Source organism: Fusarium musae, chromosome 2, assembly GCF_019915245.1.
Source record: "Fusarium musae strain F31 chromosome 2, whole genome shotgun sequence".
Classification (NCBI taxonomy): Eukaryota; Fungi; Ascomycota; class Sordariomycetes; order Hypocreales; family Nectriaceae; genus Fusarium; species Fusarium musae.
Genome location: NC_058388.1, coordinates 2825428 through 2851435, shown reverse-complemented (window position 1 = coordinate 2851435; position 26008 = coordinate 2825428). Strand labels below are relative to the sequence as shown.

Sequence of the window (26008 nt, the reverse complement as noted above, 5' to 3'; positions counted from 1 at the left end):
TATGTAATACGACTGCAGAACAGCAAAACATCGGACTGTTTTTTTTGACCGTGTGCTAACTGTGCTCCGTCCTTAGGTTGTTAAGTCCGTTGGGCAATGGATTTTCTGTGACTTCATGTTTACGCCCTGCTACTGCAGGATCCCTCATACTTCGGAGTTACGTCGTTCATTTGTCCAAGATCGAACGCATCTCCACTCCTGGCTGCCCCAGCAACGAACAAGAGATCGAGATCTTGACGACGAGTCCGGCTGAAGATCTGCGTACTAACTAGCCGAGACTCGATAAATCTGAGACACGAATGTCCCCGGCTGCTAAATCTTTAAACAGCAGTGGGAATGTGTTAGCGGGCGAGCCAGAAGCTCTTGAAGTGAAAATGTTGCTTGTCGCCTAAGTCATGGAGGTATGAGCAATATTTCGAAGATTTAATAAACTACGAATTGACTTGGAATGTGACGGTTCCCTAGTCGTCACTCATGAGGGTCGTCTCACTATCATAATCCTAAATAACACCAAAAACCCAAATTGCATGTGCACAGATACTCAGACGATACGCCCAAACAACCGACACACACAAGCCATACAAGAAGAGATACAACCGACAGAACTAGCAAAATGGCTCGCAATATGAGATTCAAATAAGCCATTTCAAGAGTGCCAACAGCGCGCAACGAAATGGGATCCATTAATTGCAAACTCCATCAGGAGCAGCCGAGCCTCTTTTCTTTCTTTCTTTCTTTCTTTCTCGTCAAATACCGGTCTGTGATACCGAAACTGTGTACGCCTGGCCATTTTTATGTAAAGAAATGTGTGCAAATCGCTTCAAAAGTATGCTCAACATAATATAGATGCGCTGCGAAAGGTTGGGGCAAAGATTGGCTAAGCAGTGTTTTCCTTGTTTTGTGTCTTATGAGGATAGTTGGGGTCCGTGAGGGACTTCTCCCACTCATCCATCAGGGTTGTCGCGGTGCGTTTGATGTTACTGGGCGAGAACTGGTTGACGATATTGGGTAGAAGCTCTTCTAGCTTGGGAGAGAGCAAAGGGGTTTCGTAACCGGTCGACTTCTTCTTACTATGCCAGGTTAGCATCTTCAGTTGCATTTCATCTCAATTTCAATGCCAAGTGACTTACGAGGGTGAGTCCGCAGGTTCTCCCTCATCTGAAGTAGCAGACATATCGTCCAGTCCACCGCTGCCAATAGTAGATCCACTCCAGCGAGACGTCTTGGAAGATGAGGCCGGAGATTCCCAATTAGACCAGTCGTTATCATCCATCGAATCAAACCCAAGAGGCTGCCAAGAGAAAGACTTGTTTTTGGACTTCGTTTTGCTCCGAGAAGATAGTTCGGGCCTTTTCGATGCTGTGCTTATCGAGGTCGAGGATTTGGTCTCTGTTGTATCGGAGTTGTTGTGAGGTGGTTCAAATACTGTGCTCACTTTGGGCCGTAGCGGACGATTCGGTCGTATGGTGTCCTGATTTCGATTGACTTCGCCACGTTCGTTGACACTGTTGGAACGCACGGGCTGACCATTAATAGGCTCATCCCCGACTGTAATCTGGCGTATGTCCTCGACGAAAGCCCTGAGGCCCAACTTAAAGTCCTCGACAATCTGTGGAACAACTGGGCCGTTTTGCTGGGTGCGTGGCTGCCACGAGGCACGCTTAGATAAATGAGGGTTTGTTAATTGAGCGGTCCTGCGCTCTATTGAAGGTAAGTTCACTTGCTCGTGCTCGTGATCGCGATCCTGATACAATGAGAATCCTGCGTCTGTTTTCGCCGGCGATAGCAGAGATAGTGTTCTTGTGTGCCCACCCCGGAGAACCCTTCTGCGGTTGGGAGTCGCTGGGTTCTGAGTCTGCTGTAACAGTTTCCTGCGATCTGAGTCGACACTTCGCCGGATAGATGCACCATCATCTTCTGAGGATAAAATGGGACTGCGAAATACTTCGAAAGAGGTGCTATCGCCCTTCTTCTCTTGTGCGGTCCATTTCTTCTTGAGCAACGTTAGATCTGCCTCGGCACGCGACAATTCTTCACGCAATTCGAGCACACGTCTCTCCTGAGCAGCAATTGCGATGATGAACTCATTTGTGTCAGCAGGAGTGGCTATGCCAGATTCGATTGGTGTCGGGGGAACTGATGACATGGAAGCAGAAGTCGGCGTTGGTCGGGAAGGGTCGCTTGTAGGGGGTGCAATTGGAAGCGTCAAAGAGAGTCGATTGACCTGGCGGTTCATGCTGGATACGCTAGATTTGGCACGAGCATGGCCACGTCTGAACGGGACGCTCTCGTCCTTTGAAACCGGTCGGGAAGGCATTGCTGCTGTTGAAGTCATGCTGCCGTGGCGGTTGTGCGAGGAGGAATTAAGGTGTCTCGGGTTGGACCCCTGAGCCAGGTCACGAATAGGAGCGTACCTAGGGTTGACAGAGGCAGCGACACCGACAGTCGGAGAAGTAGTAGCAGAAATGGTCGAATTAGGGGCTGTCTCAAAATTCGAGTTGGATGGAGTGGTGGGAAGAACTAAATCCGCTGGCAGGCGGTCGGCAACTGAGTAGCGTCGACGGATAGCTTGTTGTTGCGAGGTCATGCCTATTAACTCGTAGGGATTCGACTTATTGAAAAGTAGGGAACGGAGGCCGAGCAGTCTTCGGCGTTTATGCAAATTGAAACGTAACTGAGAATGGAAATGAGTGGCTGGAGCTCTTCGGGCTCTGAGGCGCCGCAATCTAGCAGCGGCGACAGCAGCAACAGCGGCTCTGGTAGTGAGCGCTCTATGGTGTAACTGTGTCAGATGGCGGTGATCATCGAAGAGAGCGAACGAGCAACGATGGGCAACGCAGATTTGAAAGAGAAAGCCAGTCATCAGAATAAGGAGAGAGGCGAGTCCAAGGTGGATTGTGGGTGGCTTGGTGGTGTATCAAGTTTCGCATGGGGTATGGCGCCAACCGGGGTGGATTTTGGTGGAGTGTCCACCAATTGCTCAGTGGTTGTTGTCGTAAATAGAGTCCTGCAGGCATTCAATAGCACGCCCCTAGATCCCCTAACTTGGGTAGACGTTGACTGGGCGGGCGTTGAACTTGAACCGGGCTGGGGGGCGTTGTCAGGAGAATAGGAATAGGAACGGGCAGTGGAACACCATTGGACGCTGGGGAGGACGCAGGAACTTCTCGAATTAGGAAGCCGGGGACGATGAGGCTTGCCAGGGGCCAGACGCGAACAAATTGACGAATCCCAGCAAGGGACAAGATGACGTTAAGCGGATGGGGCGGGCGATCAGGAGCCGTTGAGTGAATCAATTGTCGCGAGAAGTAAGACTGTAATTATGAGCTAGAAACAAAGATGATATAAAAGGAAAGAATATTGATGGAAAAGAGGGTCGACTGCAAGAAAAGGATCAAGAGGGTAATGAGCGAATATTCCCGAACAGGCGTTTGCGGGATGCAAATATGGGATGTCGAAAAAGCAAAAGAAACTGGATGGATGTTGTTGATGATACGCAATTCCGGGAGAATGGCGAACTCGACGGCAGCCCTGTCAAGGTAACTGGAGCCGCGAACAAGTAAGTATCCGTACGCCTCAGTAGGCGAGTGATCCTGTAATTGAGGATGTAATGCGTGTAGTACTCGGGGCGCGTGAGCCTGATCATCGATTAATCCAGCCAGGCAAGGTAAAGTATTGGACATGAATTGTAGATGTTACTGCAGCAGGGTCTCGTGTATTGGAAATTGGGGCATGTTTGTTTACATAGGTAAGGTAGGTAGGTAGGCAGTTATGGAGGGAGACTCATAAATCAATCAAATGGATGGATCCTCGGCATCCAATCCATCAAAACACCATGCCATGCCAGTGCCATGCGAACTGACCCAAAATGTTGCACTTACGGCCCAACCCGCAGGTCTCATACAGGTTGTGACAATCGCACCACCTGACCCCGACAACCAGCTGTCGCTGCCCCATTTTGCGCCATCCATCGAGCGAGCTCAACGCCTTGTGGGAAGTGGATCATATCCCCAGTTTGACTCACAAGGTCGGCCATCCGATCTCAACTTCTTGGTTTCAATTTATTTTGATGCTCAATTCATCAGACCGCCCCGTTGCTACCCTCTCCCTCTAATCCGTCCCGTTGTCAAGAGAACTGCCAGCTCGACAGGCTACTACTGCAGCTTGTGCGTTAGATCGTTTCTTGTTAGGCAAGGGTTCCAAGACGAGGACAAACGAGCATCTGCGCTGCCCGTAGTTAAGTTCTGATGATTATCTCCTTGCCATCATTGGCTAGGTACTTGGTATTGAAGCATCTTGGAATGACTGGCCTGACTGAAGGGTCGACGTTTGTCACGGCGATGGAGAATTCGTTCCCGTGACCCTGTCATCCAGGGTCAGGGGTCTTTGCCATTTTTGTCCTTTGCGCCTGCAGCGGACCTTGCATGAGTTGAGCACAATTTAGAATCGCCGCCTACCTTATGCTGCACGTAATAACAAAGGTAGTACGTAGTATGTATCCGTATGTTCGCAATAATTACTCGTAAGCTGACTTGCGTACGGAGTATCTAATTGACTATTGCGCTTTAGGTCGTCCTTCCATTCCAGACTTCTAGACTTTTTAATATAATGATAGTGCCTGAAGAGGATGGTCTTATAGCTCAGCTTTGAATATCCTGGTACAATACGCAAGCGACATTTTGAAACTTATTCAAGATTTTGTATCCTTTTGCTTGCCTCATAAAACCTATTTTACAACGCGCCGGGAACTTCTCTTCAATAATAACTGGTATGGTGGATGTGAAGATTAATCGGTGTTTCTAGAAGACTCTTGATTAAAACATCATGTGACTTTCGCGTCAACTTCGCGTTCCCGCCATCCAGGGCAGGTTTCAGCACGGTTTGACAAGTAATTCATCTCACTCACTACATTCCTCGCCAAACCACCTCAGGCACTGCCACTGCCCATTGTTGGAAACTTGTGAGAATGTCATCTTTCTCTCATGCCGTGACTGTGCTGCCTGCTCTCTCCACTTTAGTATGAACAATTGGACACTCCACCCGTTCATCCGAGTTGCGAAATCTATATCGTGAGCTGTTCTTTGTTCTCGTACAACGACACCTTTTTGGATGACAACTGAGGCATAATGAACTCTCAGTATGCCGCTTCCATTCTCTCTGGTCTGTGAATTGCTAGAGCAATCCTTCCTTCTTTCTCTTAGTAAGAAGAGTTGCTCCGACACTGTCACAAAGTGGTTCACTCGCCATCGCGATTACGTAGATGCTCACGATACGGACCTCCCGACACTGTTATCGACACTTCTTCCTGAAAAAAGGACCGATCGAGTTTACTGTATTCAGTCTGCCCGCTTGGAGAGAATCATTGGCCGTGCATACCTACTTGGCTCGTCAAGGATTAAGGAGTTAGCTCAGTACCGCCAGCCAGGGTCTGTTGTCGATTTGGCAGACTGTGTTTTTCGCATACTCACTGTCACAGTGAGTATAGGATGCCCGAGGCTTGGAAGGTGCCAGCTAATCATATATTAGCCAAGCCCTAGCTACGATCATAAAAACCTTGTTACAGTTGAAGAAATTGACCAACTTCTTCATTCTCTTGCAGCCAAAATAAAATGGAGCTCTCCCTCGATTCGTGCCTCACAGGCTAGCCTGACTCCAAGCAACAGGGCTGATCTTGAGAGCCTCTACAGAAGGTTGAGCGCAACAGAGGCAAAATGGTTCACGCGGCTCATTTTGAAAAGCTACCAGCCGCTCGCTCTAGACCCGTACCTCATATATCGGCTGTGCGATCCTATTTTGCCCTGCGTTCTGAAGATACAGGATGATTTTGCTACTGCGATCACTTCCCTTCAAGCAATACGAGGAAGGCTTCTTCCTAATTGTGGGCGCAAAACACCCCGCGAACAGATTATGGGCGCAATCAAACCTCAACTGGGTGTCAAAATTGGACGACAACCTTGGGTCAAGGGGCGTAGCATTAAACATTGTCTAGATATGGGCCATGGACGCATGAGCGTGGAGGAAAAGATTGACGGCGAATACTGTCAGATTCACGTCGATCCAAGCAAAGGGGATCAATGCCTACAGATATTCTCGAAGAGCGGCAAAGATAGCACAGAAGATAGAGCAGCACTTCACGAGTCAGTACAAATGATACGACACGCATATACGAACTGACCCCCTGGACAGGATTATACTAGAATCACTTAAGATTGGACAGCCCGATGCCCGAGTCAAGAAAGCGTGCATATTGGAAGGGGAGTTGGTTGTATACGACGATTCTGTAGGTATCTTTGTTCATTTTCTGAGCCAGTTTTAACATAGAGCAGCAGGAGAAGATACTTCCGTTTCATAGCATTAGGAAGCATGTGTCACGAAGAGGAAGGTTTTTGAACACAGAACTAGATTCATTGTAAGTTTTCCGTGCTTTCTCCGCCATGTGTTACTAAACTCCTAGGCCTGGGCCCCAGGAACACCTCATGATAATTTATTATGACGTTATGCTCTTGGAAGATCAGTCTCTGGTCAACTTGAGGCATTCGGAGAGATTTAAGATCCTCTCCAATCTTGTCTGTTGCCGTAAAGGATGGGCGAGCCTTGTTCCGCGCCAAGTTATTGATTTTGGACAGCCTCTGGGAGCCTCAACTCTTCGTAAAGCTTTTGCCATGGTTATTTTGGCTCGGAAAGAAGGTCTTGTCTTGAAACCAGATGAGCCATATTTCGACTTTACAGACCAGAGACGGAAATTTTCGAGCTGCTGTATCAAGCTCAAGAAGGAGTACATTGGCAATTTTGGAGACGTTGGCGACTTTTCGGCTGTCGGTGCCAGATATGACCCAACAAAAGCGTTGAGTTACCGAATTCCAGGGCTCAAGTGGACTCATTTCTATATTGGCTGTCTGGACAACAGGCAAGAAGTCAAAAGCTGGGGCGCTACACCAGAATTTACCATTGTCAATGTTGTAGAGCTGAACGAGGCTCTCCTGAGAGAAGTTGTCACTTATTCGAACCCGGAGCCTGTTTCTCCCGACGACAATGAGGCACTGGTTCTCAAACTGGCTCCCGGAGTTGAACGAGGGTCACCGCCGACGTTCATATTCACCAGGCCATTGGTTTTTGATTTGAAATGCTTCAGTTTTGACCGAGTGGGAAATACTGGCTTCTGGAGCCTCAGATTCCCTTCGGTGACCAAAATTCACTTTGACCGGGACTTCACTGATACCATATCTTTCGAGCAGTTGCAGGCACTGGCAAAGGAGGCTACCACTGCCGGCAGACTAGAAGATAGCCAGGAGAATCTGCAGTGGATTGCAAAACTCGAAGCAGCTGACCCTCGTGGTATTGCTGTTGACGCAGTGAGCCAGTTGACAGTGACTACTATGCCAACACCGTCACCTCGCAAATCAACACAAAATACCACCTCTACGCGGTCTCCAACGTCGTCTTTGGCTACCAAGTCACCAGTTGAAGCCACCCCTTGCCGCGGCCGAAGCGAAAGACTTCACAGGGCCCCATCTTTGGATTTGCCTTCCATAACAGCTACGCCATCTTTGCGAGCTGACCCATCGTCACGCACGAAATTGTGCACCAAACACAAACGTGGCCTGCCCTCCACTGTACCAACTTCGCAGCACAAACGCTTGAAGAGCAGCAATGAATCATCGATAAGCCAAAAAGACTCCCCACAGATTGATCTTGCTTCACAACCACGCGCGCCTCTAGCCGACAGGGACAACAACCCCCGACCTCCGCCCGCAATGTCTTCTTGCGCACTATGTTGTCCTGCCTCTCCAAGTGAGAGCTTCTTTGGAGAGTCCAGCAACTCCGATGGGGTTAACGCTGGAGTCCTACAGTTCATCATCGACCCAGGCACTGGCGAGCTTCAGACAGAGACTGAACCTGAGCGCCTGAAACCGTCAATAACCAAAGTAACGGCGGCATTGGAAGGACAATGTGTGTATGCTGGCGAACACTGCATGCTTGCAAAGGCAGTTGTACTCGTTTCTCCCGGCCTTCTCACCATGAAAGAAGAAGCGAAAACATTTCTCGCTCAGCATGGTGTTGACACCCCTGTCACTGACATCGACGCATGGCTCAAAGCCGAGAAGGAGGCCAGACAGAAAGGGAAAACCACCACACCTTCAAAGGCGTATGTTGTGTGCGATAGCGACAACAAACTTGCGTTCAAGCACCTGGCGGGAAAGTTCAAGGAGCTTCGTAAGGACAATCTTTTCAACAAAGGCACGCACATCGAAATTCACGACTGGCGCTTTTTGTCCTATCTTACGACACAAGAAGACGAGTCTATCGAAGAGAAATACTTTCACGGGTTCTCTGACTGGCGCATGCGTTGGAAGCTTCATACTATCTAAAATTAGGAACCCAGTGATGGGAAATCCGGGATCAAAACACACGGCCGGCAGACCACACTAGTTTATGATTAACAAACCACTATATCGATAAAACGATTGTGCTGTCCTATCATGTGTGATGTAACTATATAACTATGATTTTTCCTCATACAGATCGCCGTAACTCTCCTTGAGTCTCATAAATAGGTGCTCATCGGCTGTCATGACCTTTCTTGTAGCATAAGGGTTCTCGCTGGACACTCCCTCGGAAGGAGTAAAGTTCTTTACTCTTTCGCTAGGGACAGGCTCAAGAGGTACGGCCCCGACAGGGTGACAAAAGTATGCGATTGAATATCTTGGCCCATTGCTTGTCTCCCCTTGTACCCCGGAGCTGCCTTCTGAGGGGAAGACAACTCTGTGTACAGTGCTGCGGAACAGCCCGTTTGTCCAGTATGACAACAGGTCGCCGATGTTGATGAGAATGGGCGGGCTGGGGTCTTGCTCAGTGCCAGCGGGAGACACAGGAACAGGTGCCCAGACGTTATCCTTTCTGAGAACTTCGAGTCCTGCTTGTCCCTTTAAACGGAAGAGGAGAGTGATAGAGCCGTAATCTGAATGAGCTCCAGCACGAATGTCATCTTCGGAGTGTGCAGTAGATTCCGGGGGTGGATAACGCAGAAAACGAAGGATAGAGCTCGAAGCGCCTTTTTCTGTGTTGTGAGCAGAGGAAAAGAAATCGTCGACCTGGTTTTACAATAAGATAATGCTTGAGGCTGATTATTGTGGAATCGACTTACACCGAGACCTAGACCAAGCAGGTAAAGAAGTTTCTGGCAGAGGTCATGGCAGGAGTTAGCAAAAGCACTTATCTGAGGCTCATCGGGAACCAGGTCAGATGGGAGAGGCTGTTGAGCTTTCCCATCAGCGAACTCGCCAAAGTTGAAGGCTCTGCGATTGCTATTTTAGTGACATATCGTGGAATGCCTCGGAAGCTGCTCACTCTTTGAAGTCTCCGACCTAAGTTAACAGAATTAGCCCTTTATCCCAATAAAGTACTCAATTTGAAGAACCACGCAAATGTACCTTTTGATGTTTAGGGTCCAGTGTTTCGGAGTGCATGCCAGACCACCCCCGGTTGTTGGTCTGAATCGTGCACCTTTGCTTCTCTTCCAAGGGGCATTCGAATGTCTTTATGACCTGTGTCGGTATTCTCAGTCACCTGAACTCCCGATCAATTCAAACAGATCTGCTTCTCTTTACTCACAAGATCAAACGCCCCATCAATGTCCTTAGCTTGAATGTCATGGCCCATGTTGCGGATGTAAATGAACCCATGCTCTTCAGCAGCGTCGACAAGCTGTTTAGCAACTTCTTTTTGGTCGGCATCAGGAGCAGAAATATCAATAATTGGTATGTTGGCCGTGTTCTGGTCTGGTCCCAGAGGCCGCTTGAAGTGAGCAGCTTTATCTCTCATGGGATAGTTCATGGTTGCGCCTTGCAATGAACAGTGGGATGGAAGCTGAAATACAAGCGACGGCCTTGTTTTACGGTCAGATGGGATTTTAAGTAGCGAGCAATGAGAGGTTTTGATTTCTTATCTGTTACAAAAAAGCGTCATATCCCCCACCATCCTTATTCGTAATGGTAATTGAGTGTAGGTACCTCTCTGTAAGTATCTCGGGCGAGTTCGGCACTGCACAGCCACATCAGTGGTCAGGCCCACCTACCTTAGGTAACTCGACTCCCACTAGCCACACATGAGGGCTGCCCGCTCTTTCCCCTGGTTGGCAATGGATGGTAGCGGTTAGAATGACCCGTCCCGCCCGTAGGCCGCTTCATTTGGTGATCGTGTGGCATGGTAGGCAGGTACCGTTTAGGTACGTCCCTGCCACTGTAACTCGCCAAACTTTCCTGTCACGTCTTCCACCAGCTGTCCGTTTGAAGCTGAAGATACCTTCGCCAAACCTTCATTTTCCCCACGAAAAATCATAGTAAAATCCTCCCTTTTCTCTCCTCCTCCCTCCGTCCTACGTCGGTCTCTCGCTGTCATCATCACGACCCCTCCGACGGCCCGCCTGGTGCCTATCCTCTTCACCGGCTGCGCCTTTCAATCCCAAGCCAGCACCTTAACTCACTTGGCGGTCCTCCTTTCAACCCCGCCATATCTTGTCAACATCAACGCCTTGCCGCCAACGCCTGCGATTTCTACTCCTCGCTCTTCAATCGGCCGACGATACCTTGCCGCAAACTACCCTCATTCGCCGATCTCCAGCACAGGAACTATAGTACGGGCTTCCGAGTTGCTGCGAGTCTTTCGAGATGCCATGTGAGTCTCACCCTGTGCGCTTAGTAGCAGGCTTGGTCCAGAGTCAGTCTGGTTCAGGGTTCAGCTTGGGATTGTACAACTTGCAATACATCTGCTGCTGCCAAAAGCTTCCCGGTGTGGTTGACGCAGCTTGTGCGAGCTCAATCGTTCATGGGGAAGCTTCTAGGCCATATGCAAAGTCAATTGCAGTCCTGGCATGTAGATTGGTTACCCCAACAGCTGCTCATCGTAAAGAAGATCACACCACGATGAATACATTCTCCATTGGTTTTTTTCTGCGATATCCTTACACTTTATTTTTTGTAGCTTATGCTAACTCTCGAACCAGTCCTTGTTGAGGATTCCTGGATTAATGACCAGGTTTCGTATGTGCCATGCGACTTGCTCTCCCAAACATATTCGCGCTAACAGAAAGCAATATAGCACCCACGACATCTCCGAGCTCGAAGGATGCGCCATCGCTGTTGATGCAACTTATTACCTGAGCCAGCTTCTCGAAACCCCTCCTGCCCATGAACCTCTGTTGTCAGCTCTCGGTGGCCTTACTGGGGTCGAAGCACACATAAACCAGAATCTCGATCTCTGGGCAAAGTTCGAGATTGTCCCTTTCTTCGTCTTCGATGGCCAGCCCGTAACCGGCCAAGATGACATCACTTTGGATCGTGGCCTGAAGGCCAACAAGAAGACAGATGAGGCCTGGAACTTGTACTCTCAGGGGGCCGCTGAGGAGGCGGTGACGACCTTCGGTACTAGCCCAGGTTGGTCAACTTTGGCTCTCAATTTCGGAAATCGACCTAACGTGAGGTCATGATAGGTGCTTTTCGCATTCAAAATCTTTACCCGTTGCTTCAAACGGTTCTGAAGAACCGTAGACTTCACTTCTTGGTTGCGCCCTACACTGCGTGCGCTCAGGTGCGTATCTCATGAACTTTACGACTTGTCACTCTCATTCTGATAGTAATAGCTCGCCTATTTCGAAATGATCGACTCAGACCAATGCTCGGGTGTGATGGGCTCTCAGGAACTTCTTCTATACCCTGTCAAGGATTCTGTCATTCGGGCATTCGACTGGGAAGCCAAGGCCGTTTCTGCTATCTCGAAGAAGAAGGTTATGCGCAGTCTTACACCCACTGCAAGTGAGCCAAGGTTCATCGACTCCTTTCTCATGGCCGGTACATCGTTCCTGCCTCCATTCCCTGCTCTTCTGGAAAGCTCTATATACTCGGACTACAATATTTCGACTGCAGCCAACTTGCTGAGGACTGCAGAAAACAGTGTCGCAACTGCTTGCGCCAGCTTCAACGATATACTCCAAAGCAAGGACTCTGGTTGGCTTGACAAGTATCGCAAGGCAAGAATGGTTGTCCACCACTTCGTTTACATCGCTGAGAGTGGCGAGATCCGTGTAAACGACTATGAGCACTTGACTAGTGACAACCATGAGTACCTCGGCCTTCAGTTGCCGGCTGAGCTATTTCACTATCTCAACACCGGCTTGATTGGGCCCCGTCTACTGGGCAACATTACCCACGGTCAACTTCTCATCCAGCCAACCTTGGACGGAGTTGCCTCGGACGAATACAAAAAGCTCATCACTGACAGAATAGTGCCCATCAAAGAGCAAGCCCTTTCTCTGTTGATCCCCAGACTTCACCGAGGTATCCAGCACAAGAACATCAAAGTTCGTGTCTGGTTTGACCCCAAATATTCTTACACGATCAACCATCGCTCTGTGAACCCTCCTCCCTCTCAGAGGGTTGCTAGCTGGAGTGTCAAGGATGAGGATCTTCGTGCATTCTTCCCTGATGATTTCGCTGGCCCCGTGTCGCTGGAAGTTTTGTCACTTGTTAACTCCGACTTTGTGGCCAAGACATTCCCCAAGGAGAGGCCCATAAAGGGAATCGACAGCACAGATATGGTGACCTCGGTGGCCATCTGGCGATTCCTCCACCTGAGAGGATACGCCAATGATGAGCACAAACTTACGCCTTGGGGTAATGCCTTGGCCAATACTCTTCTGATTCTCCAGGACGCCAAGGAGAACCACCCGGACGTGACTGGTCTTCCGGAGGCAGCCCTGGTTGCATTTGAACTCATCCGAAACGGACTTTTGACGGGGAAGCACACTGAAGGCCAGGCTGGCCTGCCCCGCAAAGGTTCCTATGAAGAAAAGGCAACTCTTGTGCTGATCAGCGAGTGCGCTTCTTTGTTGAAGCTTCGGCACCAGGTTTATGGATACACTGGTCCGCTTAACAAAAACCTGCTCAGCTTTTGGTCTTTGGCATCAGCAGTGAGAGAAGCTGATCGAGATCTGGTTGAGGCGATTGTCGCTTCGATGTTCTTGTATGGACAATCGAAGCGTGAAAGGGATGACCAATTGGAAATCAGTCGACGGTACAGTTCTTTCTTATCTTTCATTAGACACCACTAACACTTGAATAGGTTACCTTTCCATCAAGAGCCCGATATTGGCCTCGGCATTGCTGTGCGAACCTTCTTCGATGACGATGAAGCTGGAGGGGACCAGGAGGCTCGCTTACAGCGGCTGGAAGAGTTTCCTAAGACATTCGTGCCATATGCTGAGTCACTAACTAAGGACTTCCGTGTCGTGCGTGACTTTATCGATGCACTCGTTAAGGGCGTTAAAATGCTGGGTACGGACGAGCTACGTGCGGAAGATAAGGATGCATGGGCCAAGGCCCAGGCATACCTCGAGGCGCGACCTTTCTAGAGCATGGCCGAGGCTTGAGGCATATATAAGGCAAATGTTACATTAGTGGTCTTTGAGCGTGGCCCCTTTGGTCACAAAACCGTCTTGCAGACTTGGCGGCGTTGGCGCGGGCGGCATAAAAAGTCAGGGACATAAAAGTTATCACATCAGCAGACGTGTCGAAGGAATTGCCAGCAGGACTTGTGGGGTTGGGTTGAGATCGAGTGAGGAGGTGGTGCTGGAGAGCATGGTTACACGACCCCAGCCAGGCGGCTCCAGAAGTCGTTGGACGAAGCATCTAAGATCCTTGTAGATATAGCCAGGTTGGTGATATCCAACATGTGGACTATATCCAGTCAGGAAAGCTGCTTTCACACACAATTCAACACGAAAAAAGAAAAAAAAAGAGAGGAAAAGTCAGACTACACAACTGGTGGCTTCATAAGGGACTTATAAGTGACTAGCGATTATGTTGATATGAGCGGAGAAGCTCTCCAGTCTATATTGGATATAAGATATCATTACCATACCACCACCATCAACACCTCTCGACAGCTCCCTTAAGAAAGGGTCAGTACCATAGGCCCAGCCACAGTAATGTCATCTGACAAAACGCCCTCCAAAGGTCCAGCACTGGTCAAGGTCACGTAGACAACACCCGCAGCTCCTTGAGGAACTTCACAGCCCTCTCCCTCGGTGAAGGGGGTGAATTTGGTTCCACCGGGAAGCTGACCTCCAGAAGTGAAGCCACAATGCGTCGCTCCAGCGGCAGCTTCGGAGGCAAGCTTCACTTTAGTTCCAATGGCTACAGCCTTGACGTCCTGGCCCTCGGCCATAGCGAGAGTAGGGAATGCTTCGATCTTGAGGTTAGAACCCTCAGGGCATTCCGTGATGAAAGGTGCGGCGAGTGAGAAGACTGCCCTAGGTCCAAGGGCGGTATCGAGAGGTTGAGGAACTGCCTTTGCCTGAGAAAATATCCTGATGGCGGTTTGATGTCGTGCTTCGACAGTGAGAATTGCGCCAGCGGTGCCGAGGATAGCGGGATCAGAGAGCAGTGGTGCTGCACCCAGGTAGGCCGAGACACCGACACTCTCGAGGATAGCAGCTGTTGCAACCATGGCAGCTGGGTCGGCTGTTGCGCCTTTGAAGTCGTATTTGCACTCTTGGACAGGTGTGATGCCATTACCTGCGAGGGCAGACTGAAGGAGGACTACGTGAGAAGCCTCGGTTTTGCCAATGGCCTTGATGTCGTCAAGGGTTTGCGTTGAGAGACCGAGAGGGGCGAAAGCCTCGTCGGAGAGGGTTAAGAAAGCCTCGCGGTAGAAGGTGTCTTCAAGATGCTCCAATGTCAGGGCGCTGAGCGTGTTAGTTGGGCCATTTAGTGTGACAGGGCTGGCTATGCTATCAAGACTTACAACTGGAGGATATCCAAGTCACTGAGGCCAGCAGCAGCAGCAGCGGCATTCTGGCGCTTGGACAAATCGTGATACTGAAGTTGCCTCTTGGTGAACCGAGGGCCAGAAGGCATCGCCAAAGCCGTGGTAGCGAAGAGGCCGAAGAGAAGAGTCTTGAGAGATGCCATGTTATATAATCGAAAGGAACGTGTCGGACCAGCCAGCAAGGAGAGTAATGTAAACAAGTGTCAGAAGTAAGAAGAAAAAGATATTAAACAATGAGATTGACCTCAATTGAAGAATCGAATCGAATGTAATATGAATTAAGGTATCAAAAGCAGGCCAGCGCTTATTGAACGAGCGAGTGTAAACGAAAGGACAAAACCGTCTTTATAAGTCAAGTCAAGTCAGATCGAGAAAACAAACTAGAACAACGTGGATACCACAGCTTTAATATTCTGATTCTCAACGACGGGATTGTCATCTTGACTTGTTCGGCTGTCACAGCATCCGTGATATCACAGGGGTGTTAAGCATGCCTCACCACTGATGCCAAGAGAGGACGATGTCCAGGAACGCCAGATAGCCGTGTTTAACAAGCTTCCCCTTCAAACGTTTCCGCTGACTTAGCAGTGACCTTGACTATCCGGGGTTTGCCATCCCACGATCTGAGACGTCAAACGCGAGCCATGAAACCGTCCCGAGATATGGCAGCGCACATGCAATATATCTACGATGTAACGCTGTAGGTAGCCCAGGGATGATAATGAAACACTGTCCTGAGATCCCGAAATCCCCTCACTGCCTTATTTGGCCCGTTATAAGCATTGCTCGGTCCGGTCATTGGCCGAAACACGTATGATACATATCAACCCTGCAAAAGAAGCCAAAAGGCTAAAGTAAAGTTAATAGTTTGAATCTGATAACTGTAATCCAGGCTCTTCTGTGCCACTACTGGGCTGACTAACCCAGAATCGGAACAAAACAAAGGCGGCAAAACAATGTAGCCGTCTTCGCCTGATAGTTGAATTAATTCACGATTGCCTTGCAAAGAGCCTCCAAAAATCCTACATACCTACGTAGTCCAGTACAAGGTCTAGTCGTTTTCCAACAAACAGATGGAAACGCTTTCAAAAACTTAGGGCAAACAGCACATTGACAAACGGGGCAACCATATACTGCTTGGGAAAAGATGAGATTACTTCCGCTGTTTAATACCACTACCTAAAAGTCCATCTCCTTCTGGCAATCTTCTCCGTCTGGCAATACTTCTCACACAAACATAGATAGATATGCCTTCTTCCTCGACCAAGTAGTCCGTCCTAAAACTACGCACTACACTGTCCCCATTACAATCGCCAGCTAACTTTTGTTTGTCCTTTCACAGAGCATACGGGTTCAGAGATCGGATGGTCAGGCAACTAGTCCATCGGTTAGCACAATATTTCTTCTCTAAATAAAGGCGACTTACGGTGGGCTCTTGGTGAGATCCGTCTTCAGGATAACCGGTACCCTTGTCATCTCTGTCACATCCTGGATGTAGTCACCACCCTCCTCGCGAAGCGAAAAGAAGCTGAGGTACTTCTCCTTGTTGGTGAGGCGGGTCTCGACAGCCTCCGCCACAGGTACCTTGGAATCGGAACGAGTGCGATGCAGGTTGCCGGCGTTGGATGAGGAGCGAGCCGGGGAGCCGGGGACGCTCTGAGTAGGGCGCTCAGCCAGCGAGGCTCCGGCCATAGCCTCAGTCACGTCGGATGTGTTGTCGTCGTCATCGTCGAATAGAGCATCCACATCATCAGTTGAGATGGTACCGGTATCGGTTTGCTTGCGAGTAGCTTCCTCACGCTCCTTTCGGACACGCTCAGCCTCCTCAGCCTGGCGCTGAGCTGCTAGAGCATTTGAGTGTCGGATGGACGCGGCAGCCTTAGGTCGCTCATCCTCTGGCACAAACGCCGAACTGGGAACACCCTTCTCCCAGTAAAGCTCAAGAACCCGCTTCTCCTTTCGGAACTCGGCCTTCTTCAGAGGTAGCTGGTCACAGTGAACTCGCTTCTCGAATCCCCACTCAGGGATGAGAACGTCAAACGCAGACTCGTATACACACAAGACGATTCCCTCAGCGATGAGGTCGCCATTGGCCTCTTGGCGCTTCTTATCCATCGTTCGGCATGACTCGATGTGGACACTCTGCTCCTGGGCGTTCTGAGCGGAATCCTTTTTAGTATTACAAGATTCGGCGGTCTTAACGAGGTTCTCCAGATCCTCAGTAAACTCGATCTTGCCCTCAGAGAGAACAGCCTCGAGTTGTCGATGGACAATAATATCGGCGTAGCGCCGGGTTGGGTTGGTAAAATGAGTGTATAGAGGCAGGTTGAGAGCATAGTGGGGCCACAGCTGCTTTGCAGTCTTACCTGAAATAAAGTACTTGGCCCTCTGCATCGACTTGACAACTAGAGTCTCCATACCCTTTCGCAGATCTGGGTCATCGACCTTGAAGAGACTGTTCTGGAGGGCACCGCTGCCAGATGAGTCGATATCATAACCCAACGCTGTCATGCGCTCGACGAAAGTCTGAAGTCGGCGGGGGTTGGGAGCAGACTGGCGACGAAGGAAGGCCTTCTCAGGAAGCCCCTCAACAAGACGTTGTGCCACATGGGCATTGGCTTTGTGAATCAGTTCTTCCACAAGCTCAAGAGCCTGCGTCGAGTCGAAGAGGTTGTCCTGAACGGGGTCGTTCTCGTCATCGAGTTGCTGAAGCAGTCTTAGGGGTGCAATGGGTTCGCCACCGGCGCCGAGACGAGCTTCTCGGAACTTCTGTGACACAGCGTTGAGAATCTGTATCGTGTTGACAGGAACAGCTGCGTTCTTATATTCCGAGGGGTTTGTTAGAGCATCATCAATATCGTCAAGAGAAACCTTGCCGGCGCTCTTGATGATCGAGCGACCAATCCATGAATCACCTTCGGCGACAGAGCCAGTGTGAGGATTCACGTTGAATACTACGGACACAGCGAGGCGGTCTTGTTCGGGGGTCAGAGAACAAACTTCAGCCGACAGCTTGGGCGGCAGCAGGGCGCAGAAGCGATTCTTGAGTTGAACGGAGGTGCCTCGCTTCTTAGCCTCCCGATCCACCAGGGAGTTGGGCTTAACAAAGTGTGCGATGTCAGCTACGTGAATGCCGATCTCAATCTTGCCATCAGGACGAGACTTGACATGCACGGCATTGCCGAGCTCAACTCCTCCATTGTAGTCGATCGTGAAAACATTCTCGTCGCGGTAGTCACGACGCTCAGCGAGGGCTGCATCGTCCTCCTTATCAAGCGACCAGTCTTGCAGGCCAACACTGCGGAGCACGGCATCAGAGAACTCATCTGAAGCGAAGTTGTTGTCGCGTAGAAGAGCATCGGTTTCAACCTTAAGATCACCCATGCGTCCAAGCTGCTCAACCAGAGTTCCAAAGGGGTGGAGAGAGGTAATGGGCCAGCGCTTTATGCAAGCCACAAAGATCCGATCCGCGTAGTCTTGGTGCTTCTCAACAAAGTCGCGGGGTGCCTGTTCGGTGGGGATGGCAATAAGCGGCACACGCTTGTCTGTGGGTTTGAACCAAACAATCTTGGGCTTCTCCTGTTGGCGAGGCTCGGGGTGGCGCGAGTTATTACCTTCACGAGCAGCCCTCTCAGCCTCCTGCTTCTCCTTGGTAGCTTGGCTGCTAGGGCGGAGTAGGCCAAGAGTGCCAGAAAACATTTGACCGGCAACACGCTCAACAACAGCAACAACGTGGCCGGCGTAGAGGGGCTTCTGTTCGTCGTTGATTTCCTCCTCTTCAACAAGGAGGAGACTCTGGCCCTCAACTTCCACATCATCGTTCTTCTTTTGAGTGGGGCGCTGACGGAGACTACCACGACGACGAATTCCGCCCTCGGGAGCGTTCCCATCGTTGTTATTGCCAGAGTTTTGATTACCTTGGTTAGTAGATCCGGATCGAGTATCAGTAATGTCCTTGCGTTTCTTCTTCTCCTCTTTCTCGCGCTTCTGGCCCCAAACTTCGTCAACATCCAAAAGCTCGATAGCAACTAGATCACCTTCGAGAGCACGGTTTCGATCCTTGCTACCACAGATGAAGATATCAGCATCAAGCAGACCATCCTGAGTGGTAACATAAGCATCACTACGGTTCTTCTTGTTGACACGGAGGATACCAGACACGAGCTGCCCATCAGCCAAAAGAGCGGGGAGGGAAGCCTGAGGGAGATAGGGGGTAAAAAGGGTCTTTCGCTGTTGTTGCTGCTGCTGGCCACCAAGCTGGCCAGCATGCTGGGAGCCCTGGAGACCCATCAACGGCTGGCCATTCATCTGAGCGGCTTGCAAAGCCTGTAGCTGGTTCAGCTGCATGGGATTGAGCTGCTGCCCATACATTTGGGGCATCATCATCTGGTTGGGGAGCTGCATAACCTGAGGTTGATTGGGGTTATACTGAAAGCCTCCAATTCCAGAGACGGACTGGTTCATAGATCCGCGAGGTCGGTGACCAGGCTGGAAGCCTTGGCTCTGTCCGGCATTGCCAGACTGTTCCTGGCCCTGTCCTTGAGTACGCCAGTTACCCTCGAAGTTGCGAGATCCGGTACGGGCATGGCCGCTTCCGCGGCGTTGAAATTCATTGCTTTCAGCATTCAAACCACCACGACCGCCGCCTCGGCCATTAACCGCCATGCTCTGGCTGCGGCCATGACCGCCACGTCCACCGCGGGTCGAGCCCTGAGCAACAGGAACATCGAGGGTGGACTGGGAAGCCGGCTTGTTCTCCTCGTCAGGGGCAGGAGATGCAGGGAAGGAGAAGCCGGTGGTTGTTCGCTTCTGTTGGGCAATCTCGGCGGCTTTCTTGGCGTCGGCGAGGGCTAGAGAGTGTCTTCTTTGATGACCACCACCAGCACCTCCACCACGGCCGCCTCGGCCTCCAGTATTCTCTCGACCCTGAGCTTGAGGGGCTTCAAAGTTGCCAAAACCGGATCCAGAAGCACCAGATGAGGGCGCAGGAGGAGGTCCCATGCCCATGTTAGGGAGTGCCGACTGATTACGGCGATGTGAGAGTGGCTGGGTGGGAGGAGCCATGTTCTGCTGAGGTACTTGGTTGGGGAATTGGAAAGCAGCTTGCGACATATTGGGCATTGGCTGCAAAGGATTGAACGCACCACCAGGACCGAGGGGTTGTCCAGGAGGCACCATTCCCATGTTGACATATTGCTGATGCGTAGCTTGAATCTGCTGCTGCTGTTGCTGCAACAGTTCGATCTGCTGCTGAATGGCAAGCTGCTCCACTGTAAGATAGATCAGTTAGTGATTGCCGCATAATGAATTCTTATAGCTATGGCAGGGGCATTGTAGATGATGACTTAGAAACGTATGGAACAGTTAAGGCTTAAAAGGGGCAAGATGACATAGTGAAGGTACATGATGATGCATATATAAAGTGCTGAAAACAGGACAGCTGAGGCCTCATGAACTTACTTCCAGGGTTAGCAAACATGCTCATCAGTGGCGTCAGCTCAGAAGGGCTTCGGCGATGGGCAATGTGAAGTCTACGTCCAGCAGGCCCAGGGACGCCGCCAACCTGAGGCTGCTGCTGGGGAGCTTGCTGTTGCGGCGGCTGCTGCTGTTGCGGCGGCTGCTGTTGCTGCGGCTGCTGCGGGGGTTGCTGTTGCTGCTGCTCCATGTTAGGCAGTTGAGTGAAGAGCACTTGGATTGTAAATATAGCACGTCGACGTTCGGCGAAGTTGATCGATCAAGATACAGCTAGTTTGATCTGATATCGAGAAGCGTTTTAATGGCCAAAGATGGGCGGTTAGGTGAGGATGGGCGAACCTGTTGGGTAACGGGCAATGGATGAGGCGAATTGCGATGGCGATAGGCGATGGCACGGCGGGACAATGTTTGCCCAAAAGGAGGGTAGACGAGCTTGCGCTGAGCCAAGGAACGTGATTTGGAAAGGCGGCGATGAAGAGGCAGATGGTGAGACGACAAGAAGTGAAAGCCTGGATGGATGGAACAAATTCCAACTCCTGGCAACAGGAAGAGAGACGAGAGTGAGTTGGAGGAGGAGAAGAGGAGGGATGGATGCGAAGAAGGTGATGGGTGGATAGGTAGGTACCTAGATAGAGATGGTTTAGCTTCAGTGGAGAGCGTGAGGTGGGATACGGCTACGTACCAGATAAGTTTGGGCTATAGGTCCTTCTGACCTAAATTTACGTGTGTCTTGCGCAGCTGGTAAGAGCCTGATGTACCTTCCCTCCAGCTGTCACGCTCCTTGTCTCCATTGGCACTTGGAAATGGAAAGCAATAGACGCAATAGTCGAAAGCTACTGCTGCTGTATTTCTCGTACCGTTTTGGCTGGTCTTTACTACCTACCTCACGAGCGCAAATGAATATCTGGGGCCATTGGATCACAGCTTTAGCATCCAGACAGCTGGACCGGGGGATTATCCTTAGAGACGCCTAAAGATGGGGTTGTCCGCTCCATGGTCTAACGCGCCTCTAGTGGCCTCCAGCCGGGCCTGGTAGAGCCCCTAGCACCTGAAGCTCGCTCTGACGCCGGCTGACTCCGCTAATAGCGGGGATGGTATCCCCTAAGTGCCATGGATAATTCATTCAGAGTCTGGACAACTTGTTCAACTGAAACTGTCGACGACTCCTTTCAGTCTCTATCCTTGGGTCGGGCATGTCAAGAACACATTGCTAGGTTCATTTCACCGAAATATGAGTCTTGAAGTCACTGTGTTTGATTTCAGGAGCTTCCTGTACCTATCCTGCTCACAAAGACGGTCAAAGTTGAAATACAAGGGTACCACCACCCCCCTAGCTTGAGCCTTGAGATTGGGCATGGTCCATGATTCAAGGAGTCGATCTTTCTGAACGTGGCGTTGAGGGATGGAAAGGGCGTCATCTGGACCTGGAGTAAATAGAGTGAAACTTGATTAGCAAACCAGGCGATGGATCATTGCCACATTTCCCTTGCTGTGAGACAGTCTTGCTTTGCGATGGAAATAGTCGAGGTTTTGAAATTGGGCTGACCGATATACGAACAATTATAATTTTACGGATACTAACAGTGGAAATAGCTAGCCCAGCCTTTGGCTAACTTGGCTGATGCCGTTACCCCAATATTGAGTTGAGACGAACTCATTCAGTAGACAGGTCTTTGCTACGTTTCAACATATGTACCATTCTCAACACCCAGGCACTACTGTTGTCAAACAATGTCGAAACAGACTCCTCCCCTAAACAAAAACCCCAAGACCGACTACCGAGTACAGTCCGCAGGGGTTATAAATGTTACTACAGGTACTTAGATTAGTCATTCTTAGTAGCCAATCTATGCTAATTACTCCAGTATTATCTCTATCTATATATAAGAATAATTACCTCTTATTGGTCTTCTTTAATTCTATTGTAGCAAAAATACCTATTTAAATTGCGGAAATGCACATTTGTAACCCCTGCGGACTGTACTCGTCTTCATCCTTTACGTGTCCAGTGTTACACTTCAAAGCGTCCTAAACGAACGAGGCCCCTGTGATTACCCAATGTGGTGATGCTTAACCGTATCCGCCTGCGCTAGGGGCAACGAACCTGGGACCCCTTGCTTCAAGCCATGGATACACGAACGAATCCTTGCGGCTTAAACATACTGAAGAACAACAAAGGGAGCTATGAGTTAAAATTATTTCTCTGTCTATACGTATTCAGAATATAGTTGCGGGCTATGTGAGACCGATATTGTACATGGTGAAGAGAGAAGTGAATTTTTCAAAAAATTTATTAGGAGTATACTAGTTTAGCTATCATAAAATCTCAGTTGTTCAGTCAAATACATAGTAATATGAGGGAACTGGGGGGACTCAATGTTTCTCTTCTTATGTTGGTCTTTGCACGGTTTATTAAACCAGGAAACTAGCAGGCCAAAACTCACGTCATTGAGGGGCAATTCATAGTCTCACTGACGAAAATTGATGAGTTGGAGCTTAAGTGATCTCATCTACATTCCATCGATTCTTCTCCTGGGATCTATCTGCATGGCAGGAAGTGTCATATCATATACCGTGAAAATCCATTCAGCTTCATGTTTCTGTATTTCCATCAAAAACTAAGAAAGTTTGCAAGGTATCCATAGCTCACCTGTCACTTCATTTCACGATGGCTGTCTTCTCAAGTAGTGAGAATGAATTGCTTCTTCGCTCTGCCAGAAATGTTCAATGCCTGGATGAAAGTGAAAATTACTCACGACAAAAAGTCAACCAACCTCAGGGAAAAGCCTCGGTAATTCCATAATTGGTTATATTCTGTTTTAACGGTGCCTAGGTCATTCAGCATTTCAGATTTCAACATTACCTTACTTAAGGTATATTAGCTGATGTCATCCGTACTAATGCAGTAATGTCATGGCACGTATTGTGTTCGATACGACCTTGAGCTTGAAAAGCCAGGTCATGCAAAGCAACAGAGTTCAGCCGTTTTGTTCACTCTTTGGGATTCAATATGCTTGGTCTTTCGGACTGGCTTCGGGCGCTTCTAAGTCAAGGTCCGCTTACCTTGAACGGGGCCTAAGTAAGCTACCTTACACAAATAGCAACGGCCCGGCCCTCAGGTCGGCAGTGAATCACAACTATTGGTGGTCTAGATTCGAGCCACCAGCAATGCAATGCAACCCTTCAGTCGGGATACTCCATCGCGCCTCGTGGTCTCTAACTGTTTTCAAATCGACTACCTCAGAAGTCAACCTCAAAAATTGGCGGCATCCTCAGCGGCGGCCCTCACTCTGCACCATCCATTAAGCAACTATCGTGAAGCTTACTACCCCTTATGAAGAAGAGAGTGCGCCGTTGGTTGTGTCTGGTACCTAGAAAAAGGTTCCCATTTCTGTTTAGCCGGGCATTATCAAGAACGCAGATACATCTCAGGAAACTGTCGAAGCCATGTTTCACAAAACTGGCCCATACCTATTAAATCTTTCCATGGATCCTGTCATGTTCATCAGTGTAGGGTACTTAGAGACCTAACCCAAAGAAGTCATGCTGTGGCTTGCAAGCATATGTGGCGCATGCCGGGACTTTATTTTAGCGGGCCGAGCTGAATCCACTTCCTCTCGAAAATTAGGCCGCTAACCCATCTTCGACTAGCCCGTGGTTCAATAGTCGACAATAATAGCCCAGCTGGTCGTACAATAGGAACCACCTACTCCGTACTTGATGTTTTGATCTAATGGATCGACACCCAGCCTCTTCTAAAGGGCTACCTTAACACGATTCATTGACTGCTGCATATAAACTTCACGCGACTTCGGCAACCGACATCTTATTCATGCTCTTTTTATTTCTTCTGCAAAATTTACGGAACAACTTTGTGCTGTCCAGAACCAACATTATTACTCTTCTGATTCGAAAACTTTCAACTTCCAGATGCGATTCAAATAAAGGACCTGGGAGCCCTTTGTATACAACATGACATTCTCGTCGCCCGAGAGGCGCAATCAGTTGCTTTCCAGCCCGGATCGCAATATAGCAGCAACTTTCCTTCTCGACTCGCGAAACAATGAACTGAACCATAGGGATGCTCTGGCTGCTGCACAACTGGAGCATGACCGCGTACGGCAAGCAGCTATACGGGTTTATGAGCTTCATGAGCTACAAGAGGAGCACAAGCGCATAGTTGCCGAGGAGCGTAGAGAGGAGGAGAGGCTCAAGGCGGAAGCTGCAGTAGTCGCGGAAGAAAAAAGACTACGGGAACTCAAGGCGAAGACGGTCCCTCGTTTACCCCCAGAGCAGCCTGCACTGAAACCACCTCCAGCTAAACCGGAACCTACGAAGACGAACGGAGCAACTCAAATCAAAGACGCAGCACCGGGCTTAGATGCAAAGAAACCTGTTGTCTCTCCTGCGTCAGTCCCGGCACCAGATTCCGTTACGACAGCAAGTTTTACTCAAACGAAACCGAGCAACCCATTCGGCACCACACAACCTGCTTCTCAAAGCCTATTACAGAAGCCAAACGGGGCTGAAATACAATCTACAGCCCCAGCTGCTACAAGCATTGCTCAGCCTGCAGTCAAGTCCGCAACAACCACAGTACAGCCTGTGCAGTCTAAATCTGCACCCAGCATCGACCGCTATTCCCAGATTCATCAAGAGCTCAAGAAATTACGAAAAGAGTTGCAAGCTCAATCCAAGGTCGCCGGATCGCCTCTTAAGGGCAAGCTCGGTGCTGCTCGACGAGAGATTCGAGTTGCTATTGGTCAATTGACCGGTGGAAAGGGTGCAAACACTCAACCTGTAGGTCATAGGCATCGATTTTGAGACCATTGCTGACACTTTCCAGATCAACAAAATCACGGCAGCACTGAAAGAGGCTTTGGAAGGCCGGATACCAAGTCCCCCGATTGATGTGAATCTGTTTGTGGTTGATAAAAGAGAGCCCGTGGAAGGCTCTCCAAACAACGAGGCTACTCTGCCCTCCCTCTTCATATATCTCATAAACATCTGCGCCAAGGGTATTGTCAGCCAGTTCATTAACGAGGGTGGCGCAAATCCTAAGTCAGCAGACCCAGTTGGTGTTTTTGCAGCTCATATCTTCTCCACCAAGGAATTCCAATGGCGAGGCCAGTCTTTGGTCGATATTCTCATGGCAAAATATCGGATAGTGTGCCCAGTGCTATTCGGCCATAGAGGCAGTGACAAAACTGAACGCGGCCGTATGGCAATCGGCTGGAAGAAAGACGGGCCATCATGGATTACCGAGCAAAGCCATAACGATAGGATGACTGGTCTAGGCGCCGGCTTTGCTTCTCTATCTTTGAGAGATTTCGGCAAATCCTCCAAAAAGAATCCCTACCCACCCACAAATTACTGGAGGGCGCTCGCTTACATTGTCAACTCACCGCCAAATGAGACGTCAAACACGCAATATGTGGTGCTGCGATCCATGATTCAGGGACATGAGCAGCGTTTTCTCAATTTCTACGGCAATGCAGCTTTGGCAGCACTACGACTTGCTCTCGTTGAGTTTCCCAAGAAGGCACCGCAAAATGCGACTGCTGCTGGCTCCTTGGCGGCTCTGGCAGATGTGCTCAAGACTGAATCCGGTTTGATCTTGACCTAAGAAGTGGAAGACGCCCTGCTGTATGATCAACCGAATACCAACTCAAAGAGACTCTCGGCCAGGATGTTGAAAATTTACGACACT

At 49.7% G+C, this 26008-nt stretch overlaps 7 protein-coding genes across 7 annotated transcripts; 3 read left to right on the top strand and 4 right to left on the bottom strand.

Moving 5' to 3' along the window:
• Positions 1–877: 877 nt before the first annotated feature.
• On the bottom strand, positions 878–2587 carry J7337_002791 (uncharacterized protein; the record flags this gene model as incomplete). Its single annotated transcript, XM_044820518.1, has 2 exons — positions 878–1070; positions 1131–2587. The coding sequence occupies 2 exons, from the start codon at positions 2585–2587 to the stop codon at positions 878–880; spliced, it is 1650 nt and encodes a 549-aa protein (XP_044684818.1).
• Positions 2588–6497: 3910 nt separating this feature from the next.
• On the top strand, positions 6498–8369 carry J7337_002790 (uncharacterized protein; the record flags this gene model as incomplete). The annotated part of the gene is made up of 1 exon (XM_044820517.1): positions 6498–8369. One exon carries the CDS (start codon positions 6498–6500, stop codon positions 8367–8369), a length of 1872 nt encoding a protein of 623 aa, XP_044684817.1.
• A 132-nt stretch (positions 8370–8501) lies between these two features.
• Positions 8502–9834, bottom strand: J7337_002789 (uncharacterized protein; the record flags this gene model as incomplete). Its single annotated transcript, XM_044820516.1, has 5 exons — positions 8502–9092; positions 9146–9296; positions 9349–9365; positions 9432–9545; positions 9613–9834. The coding sequence occupies 5 exons, from the start codon at positions 9832–9834 to the stop codon at positions 8502–8504; spliced, it is 1095 nt and encodes a 364-aa protein (XP_044684816.1).
• An 833-nt stretch (positions 9835–10667) lies between these two features.
• Positions 10668–13405, top strand: J7337_002788 (uncharacterized protein; the record flags this gene model as incomplete). Its single annotated transcript, XM_044820515.1, has 6 exons — positions 10668–10674; positions 11003–11039; positions 11098–11432; positions 11489–11586; positions 11639–13068; positions 13117–13405. 6 exons carry the CDS (start codon positions 10668–10670, stop codon positions 13403–13405), a joined length of 2196 nt encoding a protein of 731 aa, XP_044684815.1.
• A 539-nt stretch (positions 13406–13944) lies between these two features.
• Positions 13945–14966, bottom strand: J7337_002787 (uncharacterized protein; the record flags this gene model as incomplete). The annotated part of the gene is made up of 2 exons (XM_044820514.1): positions 13945–14740; positions 14800–14966. The coding sequence occupies 2 exons, from the start codon at positions 14964–14966 to the stop codon at positions 13945–13947; spliced, it is 963 nt and encodes a 320-aa protein (XP_044684814.1).
• Positions 14967–16159: 1193 nt separating this feature from the next.
• On the bottom strand, positions 16160–20488 carry J7337_002786 (uncharacterized protein; the record flags this gene model as incomplete). The annotated part of the gene is made up of 3 exons (XM_044820513.1): positions 16160–16199; positions 16250–20093; positions 20284–20488. The coding sequence occupies 3 exons, from the start codon at positions 20486–20488 to the stop codon at positions 16160–16162; spliced, it is 4089 nt and encodes a 1362-aa protein (XP_044684813.1).
• A 3782-nt stretch (positions 20489–24270) lies between these two features.
• J7337_002785 (uncharacterized protein) lies at positions 24271–25924 on the top strand (the record flags this gene model as incomplete). The annotated part of the gene is made up of 2 exons (XM_044820512.1): positions 24271–25098; positions 25145–25924. The coding sequence occupies 2 exons, from the start codon at positions 24271–24273 to the stop codon at positions 25922–25924; spliced, it is 1608 nt and encodes a 535-aa protein (XP_044684812.1).
• Between the last annotated feature and the right edge of the window lie 84 nt (positions 25925–26008).